This window comes from Musca domestica, unplaced genomic scaffold (assembly GCF_030504385.1).
Source record: "Musca domestica strain aabys unplaced genomic scaffold, Musca_domestica.polishedcontigs.V.1.1 2, whole genome shotgun sequence".
Classification (NCBI taxonomy): Eukaryota; Metazoa; Arthropoda; class Insecta; order Diptera; family Muscidae; genus Musca; species Musca domestica.
In genome coordinates, this window is record NW_026712249.1 from 16610764 (window position 1) to 16635461 (window position 24698).

Sequence of the window (24698 nt, forward strand, 5' to 3'; positions counted from 1 at the left end):
GCTTTTCACCAGACCTTGGGTTAATAACAATATTGGGATGTGTGTAATATGAAGAGAACCGGATGGTTATTCCGGATTTTATGATCGTTTGGTTATTCAAAATGTTGATCCTTTGTGAGGAAGGTTCCAAAATAAATGGTGATCTATATCATCTTTATAACAGATTTTATTTTGATGGAAATATTGAGATGTACCAGGTCTGCATGGAATCGGGTGATATTTTCGCGTTTTATGAGCTTCAGGGATATTGAAAATGTTAACCCTTTGTGGGGGAGGTACCAGAAGGAGTGGACCGATATATTCCATCTTCACACCAGACACAGGGCTAATAAAAATATTGTGATGTGTGTAATTTGAAGAGAACCCGATGCTTATTTCGGATTTTATGATCGTTTTGGTTATTCAAAATTTTGACGCTTTGTGGGGGAGGTACCAGAAGGAATGGTCCGATCTCTACCATCTATATAACACATCTTGTGTTGATGGAAATATTGAGATGTACCAAGTCTGAATGGAATAGGATGTTAATGTCGCGTTTTATGAGCTTCATGGATATTAAACATTTTAACCCTTTGTGGGGGAGGTACCAGAAGTGGTGGACCGATATATCCCATCTTCACACAAGACCTAGGGCTAATAAAAATATTGTGATATGTGTAATTTGAAGAGAACTCGATGCTTATTTCGAATTTTATGATCGTTTTGGTTATTCAAAATGTTAACCCTTTGTGGGGCAGGTACTTCATGGAGTGGCCCGATATTTTCACACCTGGCCTAGCACTAATGGAAATATTACAATCTGCAAAGTTGGAGCAAAATCGGAATATATTTTCTCTTTCTGTGCAGTAAATTATTCATTCGTTCTTTGAAAATGTTAACATCTTGTAAGGGAGGTACCAGAAGGAGTGGACCGACATTGCCCATCTTCGGTCTCAATCTAAGTTTGACGATAATATTACAATGTACCAAGTTTATACCAAATCGGATGCTCCCTTAGAGTTATCGTGTGCACCAGACAGACAGACGAACGGACATCGCTAGATCGTCTTAAAATGTCATGCAACGGATTCCGTCCGAAGAGACCTAATGGTCTAAAACCGTTATTTCGGTGAGGCACATTTTGGCCGTATCAAATGATATATACCCTTTCTAGCCATATGACAGAGGGTATAAAAAGGAGAAGGCAAGTACAGAGAACCATGAAAAAGTTTTAAAAACCGCAGTTATTGTTCCACGATTATCCTCTTGTTTTCCTTGAGAAAATATCCTCTTAAAATGGATGATTGCTCGAAAAAAATTCTTTAAAAATTCCACGATTGTTGGTCTGATGTTGGTTGAAAATATATTCTCTAAAAATGGATGATTGTTGATCTGATTGTCAATTAAAAGTTATTCATTAATGGTCTGTTGGTCCTCAAAACAATATTCTTTAAAATATCCAGGATTATTAGTCTAATGGTTCATGAAAAAATATTCCATGATTATGGTCGGATATTAAAAAAAAACTATTCCTTAAAAAATCCATGACTTTCGATCCTAAAGTCCATGGAAAAAAAATATTCTTTCAAAATCCATTATAATTCTTCTGATGATACATGGAAAAATAATCTTAAAAAAATCCTAGAAAAAACGAGAGTATATCTCTGTCCCCCTGTGGAAATTTTATCCATTATAACTCTGCTAGTCATTTAGAAAAAATATCATTTTATAAAAAATATATATTTTATTCCATAGTTAACAATAAATTTTCACATATTTAAATTTAGCTCTCAAGTAAATTTTATATTTACTTTGTTTTTTAACAAAAAAATTCATTTAATTTAGTCTGGAAATATAGTTTAATTATATACTCTTCTTATTTCTTTTTCCAAAGTAAAAAAAAATCGAAAATATTTAAAGTAAACTTAAGAATTTTTCGCATGAAATTTAAATTAAAATACCTGAAATTATTTACATCTAGTAAATAAGTATAGTAAAAATATATATACAAAAACATATGTATAATATAGTAATTATGATTAGTTAACGAATAATTATAGTAATTATGATTAGTTAACGAAACTTGAAATTCTTATACAAAGAATAACGAAATTTTTGCAACCAATTCCAAGTTGGTCAAGATGCCTGGGCATCATAACGTTTGGACAACAAATCAGATTTTGTTGCAACTAAAATATTGTTGCAGATGGCCTTATTGCGTAAATTTACATCTTCTGTTAGCAGTAGGAGATTGGGTATTTGGGCTTTGGCTTGTAGACAACAATTTATGATGCTATCATCGGCAGAATTCACATCTATTAGATGTTCACGTTCCTCCAAGGCAGTTTGAGCTAAAAATAAACATTATTAAGAGTTAATTAAAATTTCGATTATTTGAAAATGTTCTCAAAATACCCAAGACATTTTGTGATTTGTTTTCCAGTTTCTTGTTTAAATATTTGATGGCTCTCACAGCTAAAGTTTTGACGCCTTCCTCACGCATCTTTAATTTATCCAATTCCTGCAAAACTCCATAGGGTATGTATAGCATACTGCCCTGGGTATCTAAAAAAAATTAATATTTTAAATTTCAAACTTTCCAAAAAGAGCTTTAGAAAACTCACCACATAGTTTCAACTGAGTTAGGTCTTCAATAAATGTCAGATGATCCAATAACACATTTGTATCCACCACAAAATAATAGTAATCTTTTCTCCACTTGTTATTATTTGCCCTAACATTGGTTTTCTTTTCGGCCGACAAACGTAAGAGATTCTCATTGACAGCATCATAAATATCTCCCATTGTTTCGGGCATTGATTTTGTAGATGGACTTTTCACAATGGGTTTTTCTTTTGGCGGGAGTAATGACAAGTTTGACTCACTGCTTGATATTTCAATGGTTTCGGTGTTGTCTTTTTCAAACGGTTCCCAGTCCATTTCTTCGAATTCTGCAGAGTATTGGAAATATAATTAAAAACTCAGGAAAGAATTTCAATATGGTGTTACTTACCATCATTCAAGGTGTTATTGGCAGTGTGGAATACAGAATTTGATGTCTCATTTAATGTGGAGTTAGCTTCACTTTTTACTGACGGGCTGGTGACAGCGGGCCCGGTGGAAAATCCAGAGTCTTTGGGATAAGGTACTGAGGTATTTGAATGCATTGACTGCTGTTGGGACAAAAGTGATTGTCTTAGGCGTTCCAGTCGAGAATTAGCTGTAAATATGTGCCAATAATCGATTAAACAAATGGTTATTGATTATATTCAAAACTCCTTACCCGATCCCTTGGAATAAGCTGGAATATTAAAATTCTTCGGTGTGCTGGGAGGTGTGGCAAAAGTCAATAAAGATGATGTCGTTGATGTGGCACTGGTATCATGTGAATGTTCCTGGCTCAATGTCTTTTGGGCCTCTCGAAATTCGCTAAGAGTCTGCTGGACAGGAAACGTTCCGAGTTCTAATTTATTTTCAGTCTTCTTATGGGACTTAAAACTAGTTTTAGCCGATAATACCGAAGATTTTGTTTCTATACTCTCAGCTTTGGAACTACGAAATGGTAACTTGCAAATGTCTTTGATTTTATTAACAATACCCGAACGAATATTGCCAATTTTAGATGATTTGGAATTGGTTTTATTAGGTAGATTGTTATTAAGAGATGTTGAAGGTGCCTCATCACAAGGTAACATTTCAGTATCCTCATCCAAAAGATAATATAAATTTGTTGAAGGTGGTGGGCTTTCCTTTTTATGTGAATCAATGGTGTGTGATAATTTGGCTGGTAGTGGAGTAACGAATTGGCTTAAATCTGACTTTTTAATTTTGTTTCCTTTTTCTGCTGTCTCCAAGAGATTCAAATGAGGTCTTTTCGCAGCACGCTTTCTTGGAGAGTCTAGTGTTTTTTTCGGAGAATCTTCTGATTTGTCTTTTCTTTTCGATGGCGTTGTCCTTTCTGCTCTCTCCTTGGAATTTTTTGCAATATTCGAGTCTTTTGTTGTTTTTGCATCCTTCTTTTTTGGTGATTCAGATATTTTAGTTTCGGAAGATTTTTCCTGCTTGACTTTTATTCCATCTAATAATTTATCAGCTTTACTTTTGCTCGAGGTGGACGCTTCCGTTGACTCTTTGGTAAGGGGACGATTCTCTTGCTGGTCCCCTAAGTCTTGTTTAACCTTAATCGCGTCTAGTAATTTTGCAGCTTTCGTTTTGCTCGTGGAAGAAGTTTCTTTGGACTCCACTGTATGCCATCGATTTTCTTGTTGTTCCTTACAATCTTGAGTTTTAGTTAATTTGGAATCGTTTTCCTCCGTATGACGACGTTTGTGCTTCATCTCTTGCTTCTTGGTCTGCTGTAATTTTATTTCATGCTGCAGTCGTTTAAGGCGATCCTGGGCGGGAGTTTTCAATGGTTTAGGTACTAAATGAAGAGAAGAAATCTTATAACTCATTGTCTTGGTAACTTGTTACTTTGGTCTTACCGGATATTCTTGGTGGGGGAGACTCTTCCACTATGCTTTTTTTCTTTGTGGGTGACGTATGTTTTTCGTTGGAATCTCCACTTTCTTCCTTGGATTTGGAGTCATTTGATAGCCACTTATTTTCTCCCGTAGCACGATTGAATAAATAGTATCGTCCAGGCCGACTTTTACTCTGAACTTTTATCCAATCATCTGGCTTCTTTGGTTTCCCTTCATCCATTGTTAGTTGTTGGAAATATTATTAAATTTATGACGAATATCTCCAAAATTATGTGATAATTATGAAATTTTTTTGAAATCGAGTTTAAAATTAATTAATTTAATCACGGCAACGAAGTAGAACTGAAGAGTTGCTGGAGACACATATATGGCTTTTCTATCCATGGACCATTAATTGGAGGTTATGTTGGCGGTCGGGTTTTGTTTATTGTTTTTTTAGTCTTTTAAATCACGCACAATCTCAAATTCTCAAATCACACATATACACATTTGTTCTATTTGTTTCTAAATTATTTATATATAAATTTTTATACGAAATTAAATAATTAATTAATAAATTAATAAATTAAAATCAATCCAACCGACGCCACCGAGAAAAGAAAAAGAACAAAGACGAACAAAGGACACTACAATATGGCAACACTGAAAAGAAAGACAGCACAGAGAGAAAATCGAAATAAAGATGGAATCAAAAGGGAAAGGCCGACAACACAAAAGGAATCAAAACAAAACGGCCGACAACACAAAAGGAATCAAAACAAAACGGCCGACAACACAAAAGGAATCAAAACAAAACGGCCGACAACACAAAAGGAATCAAAACAAAACGGCCGACAACACAGCAACAGATGTTTAAGGTATGAGTTATCATTAGGCAGGCTTCACAGCTGACCGAAACAAATAAGAATGAAAACACATACAACCCGCTAAAAAATAAACAGAAAACAAAACTGCCGTGTTTACGAATGAGGGTTGGAAAACAGAGGACAATGAAAAAGTTATAAAGAAAGGAAATTAATGGAGAGCAGACAACGAAGTGGAACGATTCTTTTTTGGCGGCGGCGTTGGCTCACTGGCGGTAACAAACCAGCGGCGGCGTGTTTCGAAGCAGAAAAAATATTAAATTCATTCTTTTATTAAATTATTAAAAAATAGATAAAAACACAAATTAAAAAAAAATAATGTGGGTTTAAAATTGAATGCATCTCTGATTTGTTATTAGCTATTATAACTGATGGAAATATTGGAGGTTTTCATTAAAGCATAACAGTGGGGAGAAAATTGGGAATGTTTGGGTGCAGTTGTGAGATTTTGAAGAAATTCCACTTAAATACAAATAAACTCGTTTATCATGGTAGAATTTTACACTCTTGCAGTTCTGGAACAGAACTTAAATTAACTCATGGGAAGAATATTTTCAGACAAAAAAAAAAAAAAGACAAAGGGAACTGTTGATGATTTGTAGCTCTTTCCGAAACCATTGTAATTCCCATGGTACAATAAAAAGGTAAGGTAGAGCTACCAGCTGATTACAATATTTTTCTAAGTGTGCCCGACTTCTGCCAATTTTGTGTATGCATTTATTGTTTCGAAAAAAAAATTTAAATCAATAAGTGGAAGAGGCGTACATTGCGAGACGCGCATTAACGCTATTTGCCAGTTTTGCCATGGAATTGAAAGATTGAACAGTTTGGACTATATTTTTGTGCTAAAATCCAGGCATTTCATTTATTTTTCGCGATATTTAACTCATTTTCGAAATGAGGAAAAGTGTGAAAAAATGAAAACAACTTGTTGTATATCATTTTGAATGAGTCTGACAGGAAGCGGGCATAACCTCAGGGTTGAATTTCTCTAGTTTTACGAAGTTGTTCTACTTCCTTATTGTACAATATGATAATCCCTGCCTTACCCCCTCTTCATAATATTTTTCTTTATTACAAATGTTATTTTTGTAAACACAACAATAATGGTATCAGGCCTAATTAATTTGCAGCAATAAAATAGCTCAGATCTTGCAAATAAAACTCCCACACTGCACTCATTTCCCATCAAACTTTACATCTCTGGCTGTCAGAACAAAATAAACGACACATGCACCGGCAAATAAAATCAAACGCCGACAGGGACTACTTTGCGCGCCTTCATAAAACTGAACAGCTGATTTTGTTTGTTTGTGCGAGAGAAACTGACACTGACACAGAGAGAGAGAGAGAGAGCAAAAACTGCCTCTGTCGCGATTTTCTGAATGAAGCCATCGTTGGGCAACGAGAGAGAGAGAGACAATTACGCAGCAGAGCAAAGTGTAAACATTTTTTCCACATACGATAAATTAATAAACCATAATTTTAAACAAAAACAAACTGAACAATACCATTGAACCGCGTGCATTGTGGCGGATGGACGCACCCAATGAACGGAAATACAAACTGCGGTCATCAGTGATAGAGTGAAAGTGTTGTGACTGCCAGACGACGACAGCCTGTTAATTTTCCCACAGAACAGAACAAGTGTACACTGCTTACACTGCTTACTAGAAAGAAGGCAAAGTAGCGTTAATGTGTTTGTTGCTCTCATAATATTCGTTCGTTTGTATATAATACAAAAAAAAGAATGTTTTAATCCTTGACGTAAGAAGAATCACAAGTGGGATAAGATTACTGAGGAATATTTAATTTGATCCTGTGCGTGCGTTTTATATAACAACTTGTTGCCCCCCTTTTTTACGTCGAGGGAGAAGCAGGGCAAGGACTTGAAAATCGGTTTGGATTAAATTTGATTTGTGTGTGCCTGCTGTAGTAATGAAAAAAATTATTCGTTTTGAAGGAGAACAATATTGATTTTGTATACAGCCTGTAGTAACAACAACATAGTGACTATTGAAACTGAATTTTTCCCACCCCCACCCCAACGCCATCACTATTAAAAATAATAGAAGAGGAAACAAGTGTATAGAATGTGGGCATTGCGTATAAAAATAAAATGTGATTAACATTTTAATAGCCTACCTCAGCGTCATCATCGAACAACCAGCTCGGAAAGTTAGTTACAAAAGGCACAAAACATAGAGTACAAAGTCTCGGCAGAATGAAAAACAAAGTTAACCCAAAAGATATACCTTCTATAGATGATTTACAAAGCTTTCCCAATCGACGACCTTTGTTTCTCTTGGATACTCCATCATCGGAGAATGAAAGGCACAAAACCTCTGCATCCTACTCCACAACCGCATCATCATCCGCCTCCTCATCTAGGGGGAAACTATTACTGTGGTCCTCGGTATTGCGCGTTATACAACTTAATTGGAAAATCTTTTTGTCTGCCTTGGCAGTGACACTGCTGGCCATCATTTGGTATTATCCAATTTTCTTTCTCTTCATTCTGTTTGTGTTGTATTCTTTGCTATTGGTTGTTGCCGGTAAGTAATGTCACATCGTTAGTCATGTAATCATGTAAACATTTTTCATTTTTCTGTTTAGAAAGAAAATCTAGTTTATTTTCCGCTTTTCCCTTTGTTGTTTTGTAAAACAAAAAACGACGCCCTTTGATTTGTGGTTGGTCACTTGCCTGCCTGCTTGAGTGGATTCATTGCAGTCTGTTTTAGATATTTAATTTCATTATTATTAGTTTTCATTAAACCTAAATATCAATATCGTAATTCTTATCACATTTGTTTTTTGTTCCCAATGCCACAGCCTGGCCAATGCTAATTTCCACTTTTGTTTATTAAAAAACCAAGCTGATACAAATATGGATCATCAATGATTTTCCGTTAATTTAAATTAAAATTCTTATCTTGAAATTGGGAATTTTCATTACCCCCTCACAACACACACACATACTCACTCACTATCGCAAAACACCAGCAGCGTAACATAATCAAAGTGACCCATTTCTTATCATTTCATTACAATTCCATTTAATTTTTTTAGTTTTCTTCATTATAATTATTTTTTTTTTCCAATATGTAAGTAATAATTTTATCATTGTTGTTTTTGCAGCTGTGGCCGGTACCGTATACATTCATTATTTATTTACAACCAAAGAGCCGCCAAAACCCAATCGTGAACCATTAAATGTTCTCTACAATGCCACCCAGTAAGTATTGAATAATTAAAATGCCATTTGAGAAATGTTAGCAATTAATATTTTTAATTTCCATAAGGTCTTTAGAAGGATCGGGGATTGTAAGGGGGCCATAAGGCCATAATACGGTTCCCTCGTATTTATATATCATGTGATATCATCATTTTTATGAAAATGTCCTGTTTCGTATCATTTTTTACGATAACAGAATGTGGTTTTGTTTTGAAATTTCCACCACGAGTACATCACTCCCTCCATTGTCCATACATAACGAGATATAGCAGTTATTTTTTTGATTTCCTTAAGGTCTTTAGAAGCATCATGGCTTGTAATGGGGCCATAAGGAGGGAACCATATTGATATATCATGTGATCATATCATATTTACCTTTGTGAAAATATCCTGTTTTCATGCATATCATTTTTTTTTGACGATACAGAAGGTTGTTTGCTCCGAAATTTACACCACGAGTTCATCACTTCCTCTTTTGTCCATACATTCTGAGATATAGGCCCACAAAATTTCCAAAACATTCACATGAACTTAAAGCAATTATTTCGATTTTTTCCTTTGGTGAAAATCTGAAACTCCCGGCAATTAAAGCTCAATTATTTCCAGTATTTAAATTGTCGCTTAAATTGAGAAGAATATTTTGTAAGAAAATTTTTTTGCGAAAAGTCCATTTATTTACTTTCAGGTCTTAAAAACTTTGCTTGGAATTTGAACTGCAATATTAAATAGTTTGGTATTATTTTAGATCAAAACAAGTTAAAAGGTATCAGTTGGTTTAGCCGATACATGTATACCCTTAGCCAATACTCAATTTTTTGAATATATTTTGACTTCTGTCATGATTATTCAAATTGTTGACCCTCTATGGAGTAGGTTCCAAAGGAATGGACCTAAATAAATATGATATAAATATTGCGAGGTGTTAGGTTTGGACAATATCGACTACTCCCTTCACTTTATATGAAATATGTGATAATTTTTACAAAATATTGAAATGTGCGTGATGTACCAGATATAGTGGACCGAAATGTTCAATTTTCGAATAATCTTATCTAATCTAATACAGATAAAAATACTGGTATAGACAAAATTACAAGAAAAACTAATATTTATATCCAATTTAATGCGAAATCATAAATTCCAGATTCATCTCAGATTTCTGGTTGAGGTTGTGGGGGAGGTACCAGAAGTAGAGGACCGATATATCCCATCTTCACACCAGGCCGTGGGTTATTAAAATATTGTGATGTGTGTCATTTGAAGAAAACGGATGCTTATTTCGGATATTATGATCGTTTTGGTAATTTTGACCATTTGTGGGGAAGGTACAAAAAACTGGTCCGATCACTACCATTTTTACAACAGATTTTGTGTTGATTGAAATTTCGAGATTTACCAAGTCTGAATGGAATCGGATGTTAATTTCGCATTCTATGAGCTTCATGGCTACTCAAAATTTTGACCCTTTGTGGGGGAGGTAGCAGAAGAATTGGACCGATATATCCCATCTTCACACCAGATCATGGTTTATTAAAAAAATTGTGATGTGTGTAATTTGAAGAGAACCGGATGCTTATTTCGGATTTTATGGTCGTTTTGGTAATTCAAAATTTTGAGGTACCAATAGGAATGGTCCGATCTCTACTATCTTTATAACAGATCTTGTATTGATGGAAATATTGAGATGTCGCGAGTCTGCATCGGACGTCAATTTCGCGTCATGGCTACTCAAAATTTTGACCATTTGTGGGGAAGGTACCAGAAGGAGTGGACCGATATATTCCATCTTCACACCAGACCTTGGGTTCATGAAAATATTGTTATGTGTGTAATTTGAAGACAATCGGAGTCTTACATTACATTTTATAAGAGTTGTTATTATTCAACATTTTGAACCTTTGTGAGGGAGGTACTTGATGGAGTGAACCGTTATTGTCCATATTCGAAGCCGATCTAAGTTTCACAATAATAGTACGATGCACCAAGTTTGGATCAAATCGGATACTCCCTTCGAGAGTTGTCGTGTGCACCAGCCAGCTGGACAGACGGACGGACATCGCTAGATCGACTCCAAATGTCCTAAAACGGATTTGGTCCAAAGAGACCTAGGGTTTGAAACCGTTATTTCGATGAGGCACATTTTGGCCGTATCAAATGATATATACCCTGTCTAGTCATATGGCTGAGAGTATAAAAGTCCTTCAAAAAAATCCTTATGGCTGCAAAGAATCAATAATTTATCAATGAATATTATCCAGTGAAATCGTGTTTTTCTTGTTTTATTTTTACTTTCTACTAATAGACAAAAAACTATTGACTTCACCACAAACCAAAAATTTCAAAACTAATTAATCACTTTCATTTGAGAAATGTTCTATAACGTCATTCCTTCCAAAATGACATAATATCCTGCCTTAGCTTAACCACAATATTTAAATACATAACACTTTCATGTAAATAGTGAAATGTATAGCCCATACCCATGATCATATTTCCAAATCGTTTGCGTGTGATTTGATGACATACACGTCATTATGTTTTATACACATTTAATGAGGTGTGATAGGTTTGATTTATCTAAGCAATTAAACAATAGACTTAAAATGTTGGATATTGGACTCATACAATACTAAAATCCAAAAATTTTCAATAATAATAAAATATTAAAAAAACAAGTAAGCAAAGGCTACAGTCGAGCGGGGCCGACCGTTGAATACCCTACAACACTATAATAAACGATAAAGTTTATAAAGTTTCAAATAATAGCAACTTTAACTAATTTGCTCATTTCCAATTTATTGGTAGATTTTGCACGTAAATGGTCTTCCTAGATCTGAAACCAATATTTCCCAAAGACCTATAACCTCTCAGAAGTGGCAAAAGATTAACATTTATTATTGGTTTTTGACTGAAACGCATCTATATGAGATACAGATATTTGACAATATTCTTCAACGAAATAGTCAGAAGTGCGCCTTTCCTGTATTTGTGAATTCTCCAAAAAGTCACTGGAATGGACATTTTCGTATTTTGTCTACAAAAGTTGGCAAACTCCTTCACACATTGAATATTTTGGGATGGCCATCCAAAACTGCTTGGCTTTTGCAATGTCCGGTAACCCCCATTCAAATGTGCGTGAGGATCTGGCAATAATTACGACCTGCTTACAATTTTGCAGTTTTTTTGGTCCATTTCAACCCCTAAATATATGGCGATCATCTCCAAAAAGAGTAGGCTTCTATTCTGACCCTCATCTTATCCCCATGCAAAATTTCGTAAGGATCGGGCAGTAAATGCGATCTGTATATGATATCCTGATACCCTAACTACTTAGTTTTGTTAGCTGTAGTAATATTACCAAATGTTTAATTCAAAATGAAAATATGCCAAAAATGTGACAAAATTGAAAAAATATGAGAAAATTTTACAAAATCAATATTTTCATCTTTAGAGAGATATTTTTATGCGATTTTTTAGACGTTGTTTCTTTCCTGCCAAGAAGCCATTCTGAATTAATGTGAACTGTCGAAATCAGTTCAGCCGTTCTCGACATATAAGAGATCTTTCAAGCATATCTTCTTTGATAGACATATATATCGCACATATTTTGCTATATATCCGTTTTTTTGGATGTTAACATCAATGTAAAGATCAGAAGTAACCTTATCATGGCTTTGTGATTTTGCCGGGATCTAAAATATTCGCGGTTTAATGAAAAATTTTGAATTTTTTCAACACAAAAGATATGGTCTATTTTACCCGATAAATATTATCCGATGACCACCCAAATTGGTAGGCTTCTTCCCCGCCCTAAACTCTAGCTACATGCGAAGTTCCGCGTCGATTGGTCTATAATTGCGACCTGTATAGCTACTGCAAAATCCGACATTTTTTCAGTATTTGGTCCATTTCAACCCCTAAACATTTGGCGATCATCTCCAAAAGAAATAGGGTTCTATTCTGACCCCAACCCCACCTTCGTGCAAAATTTCGTTAGGATCGGGCCATAATTGCAACCTGTAGAGTGATTACAAATTAACATGGACAGACGGACAGACGGACGGACGGACATACATAGCTAGATCGACTCAGCTCGGCGAGCTAGGAAGATCCATATATACTTTCCTATATGGGAAACCAGTATTTCGAGGTGTTACATAAATTCTGGCCCAATCAAACTTATAATACCCCCAACACATAGTGTTGTAGGGTATAAATACTTATTTTTATTTTTTCCAGAAATAGTCTGAAATCCAAAAATTGTCAATAATAATAAAATATTCAAAAATACTAATTTTTCTTTTTTCAGAAATAGTCTCTTTGACCTACCCAAACCCATTAAGAATGCCTCGAATTTACCACTTATCTTTGGGAAAACGGTGGACCTACAAATACAACAAATTATCGAATATGTTCTTAGAGATTTTATGACACCATGGCTGGGGTAAGTAAGAAATTGAATTTAGTTTTCTTTTTGTTTAATTTAAATAATATCTTATTTTCCTGCAGCTATGTTGTCACCAAACCAAAATTAATGAATGACATTGTCCGTGAAGATTTGTGGAATGCCATACAAAAAATGCATGAACGGGCCAAGAAAATCGATGCACCCAAGATCATAGCTGTCGACATGGTTAACAGAGTAACAGTGCATTTGGAGAAGATACGAATATCGGAGGCACGAGCGTAAGTTGTTGAAAAAGGGGAAAAAGATAAACTTAGCAGGTCTCTTACTCCGAGTATTATCCATGAATATCCAACACCCGTGTATTTTTATACCCTCAGCCATATGGCTACAGAGGGTATATATCATTTGATACGGCCAAAACGTGCCTAAAGGAAATAACGTTTTTAGATCCTAGGTCTCTTTGGACCAAATCTGTTTCAGAACATTTGGAGCCGATCTAGCGATGTTCGTCCGTTCCCATGTGTGTCTGGCTTGCTGGAGTATCCGATTTGGGGGAGTATCCGATTTGATCCAAACTTGGTACATCGTAATATTTTTTGTTAAACTTAGATCTAGTTCCGAGATGGGCACTCCTTCTGGTACCGGTCCACTCCTTCTGGTACCTTCCCCACAAAGGGTACATCGTAATATTTTCGTTAAGCTTAGATCGAGTTCGGAGATGGGCAATATCGGCCCAATCCTTCTGGTACCTTTCCCACAAAGGGTACATCGTAATATTTTTGTTAAACTTAGATCGAGTTCGGAGATGGGCAGTATCGGCCCACTCCTTCTGGTAACTTCCCCACAAAGGGTCAACATTTTGAATAATTACAACTCTTATAAAATGTGATTTAAGAGTCCGATTGGCTTTAAATTTCACATATTCCAATATTTTTATAAAGTCAAGGTCTGCCGTTAAGATGGATTATATCGGTCTACTCCTTCTGGTACCTACCCCAAAAAAAGGTTCAAAATTTTGAATATCTATGAAGCCCATATAATGCGAAATTAATTTCCGATTTCATTCAGACTTGGTACATCTCAATTTTTTCCTCAACACAAGATCTGCTACAAAGATGGTAGAGATCTGGTACCTCCCCCACAAAGGGTCAAAGTTTTGAATAGCCAAAATGATTATAATATCCGAAATAAGCACCCGGTTCTCTTTAAATTACACACATCACAATATTTTTATTAACACAAAGTCTGGTGTGAATATGGAATATATCGGTCCACTACTTCTGGTACCTCCCCCACAAAGGGTCAAAAATTTGGAATATCTATGAAGCTCATATAACGCGAATTTAATTTCCGATTCCATTGAGACTTGGCACAGCTCAATATTTCTATTAACACAAGATCTGTTAAAAAAATGTTAGAGATCGGACCATTCCTTCTGGTACCTCCCCCACCAAGGGTCAACATTTTGAATAACAAAAAACGATAATAAAATCCGAAAAAAGCATCCGACTCGCTTCATATTTTACACATCCCATTATATCTACTAACACAAGATCTGCTGGAATATATCTGTACACTCCTTCTGGTACCTCCCTCACAAAGGGTCAACATTTTGAATATCAAAAACCAGAATAAAATCCGAAATAAGCATTAGGTTCTCTTCATATTTCACACATCCCATTATCTTTGCTTACACAAGATCTGGTGTGAAAATGGGATATATCGGCAGAATCCTTTTGCTACTTCCCCCACAAAGGGTTCAAGTTTTTGATAAACAAACGCAAAAAGAGCATCTAGCTCCCATCAAATTTCACACAACCAAACATTTTTGCATGTTTAAATGGCCTTCGAGGATTTTTCCAAAGGCCAACAGGCTCCCCTCTCCCGGCTTTTGAGGAAATCTGTGTAATCGATACATTCCATTTTTTACTTCCAGGGCCGAAATGAATGTGGCGCCAGTGTTTTCAACAAATTCCTATTTGGTTACCGAAGAAAAAGAACTGGAATTCTTAAGGAAGTTGTGTGAAATAATGGTTATACTTTTACTACCGCGAGGTTACTCTCTGCCGCCATTGAAGGTGCTGCTAAGTGAGATACTTTCGTATAAAAGTAAGTGTAGAATCTCATCTAATATTCCAGTTGATTAAAAACATTCTCCCTATCTTTTGTTTCCAGTTTTCTTTCCCATGATAAAAATGTTAACCTCACCGGACTATATCAATCAGAAAATTGTACAAAACATTGAAGGACGTTTGGCGGCGGCAGCCATCAGCAAACGTTCATATGAGTATGCAGCAAGTTTTGAAGATTTCCTCAAAATAATCAACAATTGCGGCAATCTGGAAGAGTTGTCGCTAATACGCAAAAGTATTGTCAACGATTTGATGCATGCAACAACAGTACAAAATCTCCAACGTGCCAAAGGTATTGATCCCGACAATGATCCCGATCACAATCTTTCTAAATCGGAAATATCCGCTGCTGTACGTTTGAAGCGTTATGTTCAACAACTGACCTATGCCAAGAATATGTGTGAAAAAAATTTGGAGAAATTCGGTTGGAATGGCAACTATTCAAGTGATTTGGATTTATCGTTGGTGGAGATACTAAACACCGCCATTGGCAGGCGTTATTTTACGATATTTTTGGAACCCCTTAAGGCCAGTGCTTTGGTGGGTTTCTATATGGCAGTGGAGGAAATGAAACATGCCCCCAAAAACTCAGCCCATCAGCTAGGGACGGAAATATTCTACACCTATATACGAGTACCGAAATCCGAATTACAATTCGACAAACATGAACGAAAACTGATTGAAACATTTCTGCTCGGTGATTCTGGACCAGAAATATTCTATGATTTGCAAAAACAAGTCCTTAGAACACTGGAGGAGAAATACTATCCCCCGTTTGTACTGAGCGAACAATATCGTCTACTCAAGGAGGCATTGGACTCTGATGACTATAAAGATCCCACCTTAATAGTTGGTGCCCTGAGTGATAATCACGAAGAGACATCGGCAAGTTTAGATGGTCTGGAGGCCAATAGTTCAGGTACCATAGATGTGGCGGCCCATACATCGTATGCTCGCAAAAAGTTGGAACAAATTCAGGAGAGAATAGATAAGAAAAATCAAGCCTTAGATGCTTTAAAATACTCAGTGAAACCTGATTCCAAAGTTTTGCAAATTTTGGAAAAAGAAATGGAATGGCTGAAAAACATCAAACGGCAAACGGAGGCCCATTTGCGTCGTACCGATGCGTGGACAGAACATTTGGGCCGTTGGAAGGCCACATTACAAAGTGTTGAGGTAGGTTTTTGAAATGTTTTCTTTTAATTGTTCTTTAATTTTTTGCCATCATTTTCTTGCAGATTTCCGATGAAAAAGAATCGTTGCAATTTATGATTTTAGTCCACGTAGACGAGGATATTAACACTCCAAGTGCGTTGAAACAATCGTCGTCGGGAAAGGTGGAGGCCAGACCTGGTAGCATATCTAGTGGTTGGGTGGTCATGAGATCACTAAATCAAGTTCATGTAAGTGCTTAGAATTCTCGTATTTATTTGTATGACATTGTGATTAAGACCCGGTTAACAGTCCACCAGTTTCGTCCTTAGAGCAAAGACTGTGCGAACTCTCTTTTCAAGATATTTTTTTCAGCGACCATTTAACAACCAGGAATATATAATATATTTAACAACATTTTCCAACGCGCATCCAACGTGGATTTCTTAAGAATTTTATACTGACGAGTTATTGTGGATTTTTGGGAAATTTATACGGACGAGTTATCGTGAATTTTTAAGAATTTTTTTCAAAGACTATCGGCTTTTAGACACGCTCTTTTAAGTATAAATTTTCACGAACCATTATAAAAAATAATCCTGGATTTTTAAGAAATTTCTATTGGATGCCGTTGGACAAGAAATCAAGCTCTTTTACGAATTTTTCATCAATGAAGAAGAGTTTTTGAGGTATATTTGATATTTTTCAAGAATCAATGGGCATAGTGTCTGGAATTTTAAGAATATTTTTTCAAGGACCAATGGATCATGGATTTTTTAAGGAACTATTTCCAAAGAAAGAATAAGAATAAATTTTCATTTCTTAACATTTTTCAATGACCAATATTTTTGTTCTTTTACCAGCAATATATTTCATTTAGTACCACTTAGTACTTTTTGAATAATTATAGTACAAATTTCCAAAACCACCTCCATATCTCAACTCCAGATACCAACAGAGACCTCAAATCAAATTTCGCATTGCCAAACCACCACCAAATCTCATACACAGATGTCATTAGTATTCTTAATATTAAATGTCGGAGTTTTATTTCTATTCCTTCACCCTTTTTATTTTTCGTACAAATTTAAGACACATTCCCAAAACCCACCTCCATATCTGAATCCCAAATACCAACTGAAATCTCAATATCAAATGTCGGGATTACAGATCTATCCCTTAACCAAATATCAAATTTAGTACCCCTTAGCACTTTTCGAAAAATTTCAGAGGCACCAACAGTGACATTTTTGGATTCCAGCTCTATTCCTTCACTAAGTAGCAATTATGGTAGCATTTAGTACTTTGTACGCATTTCAGATACCAACAGTGACCTTTATATCAAAATCCAGGATTTCAGCTACTTTTCCTCCATTACGAAATTAAGCACACTTAGTACTTCTCGTACAATTATCGTACACATTTCCAAAACCACCTCCATAACTCAATTCCAGATACCAACTGAGACCGCAATATCAAATTTGAGTATTCCAGCCCTATCCCTCCATCCAATACCAAATTTAGTACCATTTAGTACTTTTCGTACAAATATGGGATGCATTTTCAAACCACCGCCAAATCGCAAAAACAGATACCACACATGAATACCAAATTTCAGATTTAAAACACTAACTGTTCACCGAATACCAAATTGTACCAATTGTACCAAATATAGTACTATTTAGTACTTTTCGTGCACTTGTAGGACACATTTCCAAAACAACCTCTTTATCACAAACCCAACACCAACTGAGGCCCCAATACAAAATTTCAAAATTCAAACTTCATCAGTTCCCCCCAAACCAAAATATTACAAATTTTGTACCACTTAGTACAGTTCGCACACTTAGTACACATTTCTAAAAACCATCTTCATTTACCAAACTTAGTTTCCACCCTTGATTCTCATGCCAAATTTTAAGTTTTTAGCTCTTTCTCTGTTCACATAATAACAAATGGTACCATTTTAGAAGTTTCGTACCATTTTAGCATTTTTGGTACCCTAAAGTTCGAATTACTAAGAACCCCTTAGAATATCTTTCCTCCTCTGTGACTTTTATTCCAAACTTCAGAATTACAGCTCATTCCATGTATTTGTGTTGGACAAAGTATTAAATTTTTTGGACTATTTTAGTACTTTTCGTACTCTTCAGAATCTATTTCCAAAAACAAAGACATATCACACGCCTACGACTATCATAGCCTCCATATATTAAATTTACTTTCCAACCTTGATGCTCATAGCAAATTTCAAGTTTTTAGCCCTATCCTTAGAAGTTTAGTAACATTTCAGAACTTTTCGTAACCATAAAGTTCGAATTTTCTAAAACCCTTTGTTACTTTTATCTTGCACTCCATCAGTGACTGTTATTTCAAATTTCAGAATTCTAGCTCATTTCGTTTGTACATTTTATTCCATTTCGAACTACCCTGCCATAGCACACGCCTAAGCACCAAGACTGACCCTCGTGCAAAATTTCAAGATTCTAACTTCAGGCGTTTCGTTTGGGTATTAATTCTCAGTCAGCCAGTCAGTCAGTTATTTCACTACTCCTTTACATATATCCGAATCAGGAACTATAATTTTTAAAATTATTTTTTAAAGATCAAATCATTTTTAATTTTTTAAAAATTTTATTTTTTTTTATCGATGCAAAATGGTCGGGCTTAATCCCTTTTTTTATAAAAACAAATGTTTTTTTTCAAATATTTCATTTTTAAAAATATTTTTTTTTTTCAAAGACCACTTCTGGATTTTTTAAATGTTTCAATCAATAGTCGATTTTTTTTGTGATCTATTTTTAAAAGTTCTACCAACTTTTGTATTTTTCTTAAATGTTTCTTTTAAAAATGGACAATTGATATACTTTAAATTTTAATATAAAAAAAATAGATTAAAAAATCAATGCCCCGGGTGAGGCTCGAACTCACGACCTTAAGATTATGAGACTTACGCGCTGCCTACTGCGCCACCGAGGCATGTTTGGTTGCGGTTGTCAAAAAGCCAACACAAACATGACGGCAAATATTCGCACAAATTCGCAAAGCAAAATAACCAAAAGGTTCTAATCGATGTTATTGTTGTTGTTTTTTCTTCTAATTTTAGGAGTTGCAAAGAAAACTACGACATGTCAGTGCCAATCTCAAATCATATGATTTACCAACAAATTTTAAGTTTTTCTTTTTGAAAAATGATAAACATGCCCTGGAAAAGGCCAAGCAACAGATACAACGGTTTATTAATGTGAGTAACGGTGAATTATTTTTAAATTTAAAATTTTAATCAAATTTTGTTGTTTCAATTTTCAGATGATTTTAGAAGATGACCATCTGAATGGCAGTGAAGCCATCTACACTTTCCTCAGTCCCAGTTCGGATCATCTGAAACAATCACTACCCTCACCAAAAAAATCGAAATTTTCACTTTCGACTCTTTTCAAAACAGAAACTGTAAAAAGTTCAGATTCATCATCGAAAAGTTCATCGACAGATCCTTTTTGGGGTTTACAGCGAGACGATGAGGACATATCGACGTATTTGGAAGGTGTTCCGGCCGGTGATAATAAGTTGTTGGCCGATTTGGATAGCAAGGATTCGATAGCGGAGCCATTGTATGCCTTGATGGGTGAAATTTTCGATATGGGCGGTGTGTTCAAGTGGCTGCGTAAAAGTCTTATATCGTTTGTACAAATTACCTATGGTAGAACAATTAATAGGTAAGGAGGGGAAAATGATTGTTACTGGTTATTTTTTAATAGCTGAAATTTGGTCTGCTACAGAACTGCAAGAATGCAGAAGTTTTTGCTACGATAACCGATGATATCGAAAAATATATTTCAAAAATAGTAGATTCTTGAAGGTACTAAAAAGGGCGATTGTTGAAAAAATAGAAAACTCATTCGATGTCTTCATTTGCGAAAAATTGAATTGCTAATATTCAAATTTTCACAAATGAATTGCCCTGTTCCAGAACAGCAATAATTTAAAAGTGTTTACCTTATGATATCGAAAAAAAAAATCCAAAACTAGTATATTGTTGCAGGCTCTGGAATATATCCAATATCAACAATTCCCTAACTTAATAGTACTTACTAATAACATTTAAATTGTATTTTCAGGCAAATTCGTGAATCTGTATCATATTTGTTTGAAGAATCAATGCTGCACTATTATTTTTCTGCGATATTGAAGTCGTTCTGGCCCGGTGGGGTATTGGCCTCAGCCTATCCAGTTAGATCGGATGATATGAAAGAGATGACAACAAATGCGGCTAAAGCTTTACTCATGGATAATATCCCAGAGGTATTGTGTAATTTGGTTGGTGCTCAAGCAGCTAAACGGGGAATACTGAAGGTGTTCGATGCCCTACAGAATCCTGTCTATAATAAGCAATTGTTTTATGTAAGTATATGTGAGGGTATTAGTTGGTCATACGGAATTAAATTTTAATCAGATAAAATAATCGGCTATACTGGAGATCATTTGGAAAACATCAGAAATTAAAAATCTATGTAAAGGGAGTCCCAACTAGAATGCAATTTTTAAAGTGTAACTTTAATGTATCGTAATGTAAACAGAATTAGGTTATGTATGCGACAAGATATCGTACAAATGGCCGACGAGGCTTTGCTGTTGGTCGTTGATATTTTCAATGTGGTTTCAAGAAGATGGCTTCAAGCGTCGTATAACCAGAGTAACAATTCAACTGCTGTCTCAGTCATTTTCCGGCCGTGTTATTTCGCGTTTTTGAGACCAGAATTGGCCGCCTAGGTCGTACGATTTAACGCCTAAATTAAATTATTTTTTTTTCTTTTAGGGGGTTTGAAGTTCTTCGTTTACGCGAATAATTCGTCGACTACTCAAGCCGCTGCATTCGGATACCAATTTCCCCTTTTAAGGCTTCAGTCGTCGTCAACTTATTCTCGTAAACCGAAAATAACACGACCATAGCTGACTGAGACAGTAATTGAATTCTTTCTCTGGTTATACGACATTTGGAGCCGTGTTCTTGAAACAACATGCCCTCGACATTCATTTCTCCAATTCTTGTCCAAAAAAAACTGTTTATCATTTCAAGGTACCGATTTCCGATTTTACGATTGCGTTCTAGCTGGGATACATTTTATATAAAAGAGTAGTGAAATATCTGACTGACTGAGAAGTAACGCTCGGACGAAACGGCTAAAGTTAGAATCTTGAAATTTTGTATGAGGGTTTGTATTGGTGTGTAGGTCTGATTTTTTTTCGAAATTCTTACCTAAAGGGTACGAGAAGTACTGAAATGTACTAAAAATTTAATACTTTGTATTGGACAAAACGGAATGAGTTAGGATTCTGAAATTTGGAATGAGAGTCACTAATGGAGTGCAGGATATATTTTGAAATTCGAAATTTTAAGATTACGAAAAGTTCTAAAATGGCACTAAAATTCTAAAATAGTACAATTTGGTATTATGTGAACGGATAGATCTAAAAACTTGAAATTTAGTAGAAGAATCAAGGTTGTAAACAAAGTTTGATATGGAAATGCGGTTTTGGAATTGTGTTCTAAAGTCGTTTCGGTATACAAAGTGTGCGAACTGTGCTAAATGGTACGAAATTTGGAACAGTTTTTTTAAGGGTGAACGGATAAAGTTGGAATTTTGTATTGGGGTCCCTTTTGGTAGGTAGGTTTGTGATAATGAGGTGGTTTCAGAAATGTGCTGCGCATGTGCGGCCTGGACATATGGTATTGGTTGAGGGGATATAGCTTGAAATTCCGAAATTTAAGGTTGAAGTCTTAAGGTATCTTGGATTGAGGTATGGGGTGTGTTTTGGCAATGTGTACTATGATTGTACGAAAGTACAAAATGGTACTAAATTTGGTATTGGTTGAAGGGATAGAGATGGAATTCTGAGATTTGATATAAAGATTACTGATGGTGTTTGAGATTTTGTGGTGGTTTAGCAAAGGCGCCCTATTTTTGTAAAAAGTACTAAATGGTACTAAATTTAGCAATGGTTTAAGGGATAGGGCGGGAATATTCAAATTCGATATTGAGGTCTCTGTTGGTATCGGAAATTATGTAATACAAGTGCACGAAAAGTACTTAATATTACTTTTTTGGTACAATTTGGAATTGGGTGAACATATAGTGCTTGAAACCTGAAATTTGCTATTAGGGTCGACGTTCATGTGTAGCCTGGACAGAAGGAGTTGTTTGTATGAAAAGTACAAAATGGTACTAAATTTGGTAATGGGTGGAGGGATAGAAATTAAATTATGAAATGTGATGTTTAAATTACTGATGGTGTCTGTTTGAGATTTGGCGGTGGTTTGGAAATGCGTCCTATATTTTTTCGAAAAAGATAAAATGGTACTAATTTTTTTTGGTTAAAGGAATAGGGCTGGAATCTTCAAATTTTATATTGAGGGGTCTGTTGTCATCTGGTATTCAGATATGGAGGTGGGTTTTGGAAATGTATACAACAAGTCCACGAAAAATACTAAATAGTACTATATTTGGTACAATTTTGTGTTAAGAGAAGAAATTTGAAATTTGGTATTAGGGTCTCTGTTCATGTGTAGTCTGGACATATGGAGTTGGTTTGTATCCTAAATTTGTACGAAAAATACAAAATGGTACTAAATTCAGTTTTGGGAGAAGGAATAGAGATAAAATTCCGACATTTAATATTAAGAAGACTGATGACATCTGTGTGTGAGATTTGGCGGTGGTTTGACAATGTATCCCATATTTGTACGAAAAGTACCAAATGGTACCGAATTTGTCATTGGGTGAATGGATAGTGCTGGAATCCTCAAATTTTATATTGAGGTCTCTGTTGGTATCTGGAATTGAGATATGGAGGTGGTTTTGGAAATGTGTACTACAATTGTTCGAAAAGTATTAAATGGTACTAAATTGGGAATTGGACGAAGGGATAGAGGCAGTATCCCGAAGATTAAAATTGAGGCCCCTGTAGGGATCTGGGATTGAGATTTGATGGTGGTTTCGGAAATGTGTACTATATATTGTACGAAAAGTACAAAATGGTACTAAATTTGGTATTGTTTGCAGGGATAGAGACGGAATTCTGAAATTTGAAAATTGAAAATATGAATACTTATGGTATCTGTGTTTGAGAATTGGCAGTGGTTGTATGTGTGCTACATTTGAACGAAAAGTACTAAATGGTACCAGATTTGACATTGGGTGAAGGGATAGGGCTGGAATCTTCAAATTTGATATTAAGGTCTTTGTTGCTATCTAGCATTGAGATATGGATGTGGTTTTTGAAATGTGTACCATAATTGCTCGAATAGTACTAAGTAGTACTACTTTGGGAATTGAGTGAAGGAATAGAACTGATATCACGAATTTTAATATAGAGAGGTACAGTAAATGGGGGCTATACCTAAACGTGGACCAATATAGCCCATTTTCAATACCAAAAATCCTGCAGACCAAACACACATTTGAGTAAAATTTTATGAACTTACTTCAATTCGTTCGGAAGCTAGAGTGATTTACACAGACGGACAAACGGATCGCCATCGTTAAATCGACATAGAATTTTATGCTGCTCAAGAATATATACATTTTGTGGGGTCTAAAATGCATATTTCGAGATGTTACAAACGGAATGACAAACTTAATATACCCTCCATACTATCGTGGAGGGTATAAAGATGAACGAATCTAAATTTTAAGGTGGACTTTTCGCTGACGAAGTAGCAGACGCTTGCTAGTAATTGTATTTTCTATTGTATTTGGAAAGGCCAACAATCTAACCAATCCCTAACCAAGATTTTTAATAATTCATTCGAATATTTTTTATTTTATGTTTTCCCAGGAACTCTTGGAAATTCTAATGATGGAATTCTTTCCCGAAATTAAACAATTGAAAATACATGCACCCACACCGACACTACACTCGAACCAATCACATTCCACGGGTGCTGGAAATAGCAGCAGTGGTGGAATGGGCAACAACAGCGCTGCCGGTGGTAGTGGATCTTCGAATAAATCTCACAATAATAACCAAAGCGATAAATATCACCAGCAACAACAGCAATATTATGGTGATAGACACCAAACCCACCATGGCAGTGATAAACATTCTAACAATCATCATCAGCAGCAGCAGCATTCCCACCATCACACAGGAAAGTAAACAAATTTGAAGTGTTGTTTTTTTTTTCTTTTCTTTCATTTAAGTTATTTATTAAAGCCATACCATGTTAAATATAAAATAAATTTAAATTAGGTGCTAATATTGTATATGTATTGTAAAAAAGATATATAGCTATATTATATATGTAAGTGTAGTAGAATTCATGTTGATTCCCATAAGAAAAGCTTTAATTTCATTGTTTGTATTCCACTTTTGCGAAGAGACTTTGATTTTTTAATTTGAAATTCCAAAATTTTAATTTCAGACTTGATACTAGCTGGGGTTTTT

The 24698-nt window shown here is 35.2% G+C and overlaps 2 protein-coding genes and 1 non-coding gene across 3 annotated transcripts; 1 reads left to right on the forward strand and 2 right to left on the reverse strand.

The window, feature by feature from the left end:
- Positions 1-2032: 2032 nt before the first annotated feature.
- LOC101892861 (transcriptional protein SWT1) lies at positions 2033-5033 on the reverse strand. The gene is made up of 6 exons (XM_005186078.4): positions 4464-5033; positions 3263-4402; positions 2993-3199; positions 2604-2930; positions 2395-2544; positions 2033-2330 (listed from the first exon to the last, which is right to left on the reverse strand). Exons 1-6 carry the CDS (start codon positions 4681-4683, stop codon positions 2116-2118), a joined length of 2259 nt encoding a protein of 752 aa, XP_005186135.1. The 5' UTR covers positions 4684-5033; the 3' UTR covers positions 2033-2115.
- A 1674-nt stretch (positions 5034-6707) lies between these two features.
- On the forward strand, positions 6708-24482 carry LOC101891826 (sorting nexin-25). The gene is made up of 11 exons (XM_020037684.2): positions 6708-7881; positions 8465-8561; positions 12871-13005; positions 13071-13247; positions 14906-15078; positions 15145-16277; positions 16340-16504; positions 19360-19497; positions 19563-19969; positions 20372-20654; positions 24090-24482. The coding sequence occupies exons 1-11, from the start codon at positions 7551-7553 to the stop codon at positions 24408-24410; spliced, it is 3360 nt and encodes a 1119-aa protein (XP_019893243.2). The 5' UTR covers positions 6708-7550; the 3' UTR covers positions 24411-24482.
- TRNAM-CAU (transfer RNA methionine (anticodon CAU)) lies at positions 19160-19232 on the reverse strand. The gene has a single exon. It is a non-coding gene; the product is annotated as a tRNA-Met (tRNA).
- Positions 24483-24698: the final 216 nt, after the last annotated feature.